This window comes from Mizuhopecten yessoensis, unplaced genomic scaffold, assembly GCF_002113885.1.
Source record: "Mizuhopecten yessoensis strain PY_sf001 unplaced genomic scaffold, ASM211388v2 scaffold8821, whole genome shotgun sequence".
NCBI lineage: Eukaryota > Metazoa > Mollusca > Bivalvia > Pectinida > Pectinidae > Mizuhopecten > Mizuhopecten yessoensis.
Window position 1 is genome coordinate 301,164 of NW_018407738.1, and position 2,812 is coordinate 303,975.

At 38.4% G+C, this 2,812-nt stretch overlaps 1 protein-coding gene across 1 annotated transcript in view; it reads left to right on the forward strand.

Moving 5' to 3' along the window:
- The first annotated feature begins 2,530 nt into the window (after window positions 1-2,530).
- LOC110456678 (cathepsin O-like) overlaps window positions 2,531-2,812 on the forward strand; it is an 8,873-nt gene continuing 8,591 nt past the window's right edge. The window contains exon 1 of the mRNA XM_021507554.1: window positions 2,531-2,718. Within this exon, the coding sequence (XP_021363229.1) occupies window positions 2,563-2,718 (156 nt within the window). The 5' untranslated portion in view covers window positions 2,531-2,562. The remainder of the gene's footprint in view (window positions 2,719-2,812) is intronic.

Here is a 2,812-nt window from a genome sequence, read left to right on the forward strand (position 1 = left end):
GTTTTTATAAAGTTCAATATACAAGTAATAGAAATCTATCAAGATATGCTCATGTTAAATATTCAGGATTGTAATTTTAATATTAAGATGCTGCATATTTAGCAGGGGAACACAACTTCACTTTGACATGTTCCTGTTTGGGAACAAAACCTGTTGCCTGGCTCACGTGGGTAAATATAGCTAAATATGGTGGTACCAATTAAAGGGAGGAGTTGCAAAGTATAACTATATTCATCCTCGAGGATGAACTATTTTTGTACCAATTATATTATCTCCAACGTGCCATTCATTCTCTTGCCATAATGCCGTGATGGCCCATGTAGGTAAATCCCTGCTATAAAAGAGATGAATGGATGATGATCGATGGTATGTAATGTATCATGTACCAGTTGTATGTAATTGTTGCTTTTGCAATGTATGTAAATCTTACGGAAATAAAATTGAATTGAATTGACAAGTCTTACATGTATGTGGTTATAATTATCCAACACAACTCCCAGGTCCACCCCACTCACACAGTCCCTAGGTACCGTCCCCAACCAACCACAGGGGCCTGAGAGTTTGTTACAGCCAAATTTGGACTAAACTGAGGTGCATGCGTGGTCAGAGCAGTTTTATACGTTTTAGGCGTTTATACTTAGATCAATTTTCGGTAAAGATGCTACCCCTAATGGTGATATATACGAGAAGTGAGGGAAGCTCTCGATGTCGAAAAATCGACCCACCTAACTTTCTTGCATAAAAAACGCATCTCTAGTTGATATACAAAAATAAGCTTAGTAACCGTAATAAGATGGATATTTTTTTCTTTTAGAAACCTCCTATATACACGTAAATGTATTCTCTTTCCGCGGACATGATCTCAAAGTTTTTTCGCAGTCATAGAGTCCCTTTTTTCCATATTCATGAAGTTAAAACGTCAGCCAAACACCTTACAATCCTGTTATCAGGTTTTTGTGTGTAAATCTATATATAAATTTCCCGACACGTCCTTACAAGCCAGCGACACGTCAGGCGACGCTAAATTCAATAAACCAATCTATTGAGGCGTCAACCTTAAATATGTTTTACAGCGCCTTGGTAATGGGTTACAGTGGCAGTGTGGGTAACGGGTGACAGTGGCAGTGTGGGTGATATGCATGGTAACGGGTGACAGGGGCAGTGTGGGTAATGGGTGACAGTATGCACGTGGGTGATATGGTAACGGGTGACAGTGGCTGTGTGGGTGATATGCATGGTAACGGGTGACAGTGGCAGTGTGGGAAACGGGTGGCAGTGTGGGTGATATGGTAACGGGTGACAGTGTGGGTAACGGGTGACAGTGGCAATGTGGGTGATATGGTAACGGGTGACAGTGGCAGTGTGGGTGATATGGTAACGGGAGGCAGTGACAGTGCGGGTGCTATGGTAACGGGTGACAGTGGCAGTGTGGGAAACGGGTGGCAGTGTGGGTGATATGGTAACGGGTGGCAGTGACACTTACCAACCTGAAGAAACGGGTGACAGTGGCTGTGTAGGTGATATGGTAACGGGTGGCAGTGGCAGAGTGGATGATATGTATGGTAACGGGTGACAGTGGCAGTGTGGGTAACGGTTGATAGTGGCAGTGTGGGTAACGGTTGATAGTGGCAGTGTGGTGATATGGTAACGGGTTACAGTGGTGAATTACGGTTGCAATTATATATATATGAATTACGGTTGCACGATGTACCCAAAAAAGAAACCCCCTTCTCAAACAACAACAAAACCACACACTTTTAGTATTGTGTATTGCAAATATAATTTCACATGTTTTGACAATCTTACTTATTTTCGTCGTTGTATTTGTAATCTATTTATGTATGTTGTAAAAAGATTATCATCAAAATGAATTATTTTTATAAAATAACCTTACTGTGAATGTGTTTAACCACGGTCATAGATCGCAATACAACACCGTGGTGCAATTAAGGGAGTTAAACAATTGAAGATATGTTTAATTCGTCGTATTTGAAACTATCTTTAATTGAATCGAACCTATCTTTAATTGAATTCTTTAATTGAATTGTGCCTATCTTCAATTGAATTGTACCTATACATATGTATCTTCAATTGAATTCCACTTACATTGTATCTTCAATTGAAATGTACCTATTATCTTCAATTATTTGAAGATATGTGCAATTATTTGAACATATGTTAATTTGGCGTTCCATAGTTAACACATACATGTATATTCTAACATACTCTCGTAATTTCGAATTGGAGGACTACAATGTACATACAAATTAGATAAACATATATCATTATATGTACATTCTTTTTGGGTGATTCGTGCCACCCTATGAATTACTAGTTTTCATTCAATTTTTGTTCATAAATTTGATACGGAGAGGTGTTTATATAATTCTCTGATATATAATATAACCCCTGAGTGGCAACACACACCAGATTTGTATAGCATCGTTATAGCACAGAAACATATAACGTCACATCCGGAACTTAGATATTGGGTAAGAAATTGTATCTACACACTGTGTAAATCAATAGTGAGTCCAGAGATGTTCCAAAATTACGGCAGTCATGTGGAATCCTATTTTCGCTTTCACAATATTTCTGTTATTTCGATTTTCTCTTGGAATAGACATATTTGATGAGTTTTTGAAGTATGTCGATCAATACAAGAAGTCCTACCACAACCAGTCAAATGAATTACACTTCAGATTCAATATATTTAAGGTACAGTATATTTTTTTTATCATTGACCTATATCTATATAGCTATATATTATAGTGGCAGTCCTTGCGTCCCTTGCCCCCCACCTCCACCCCCA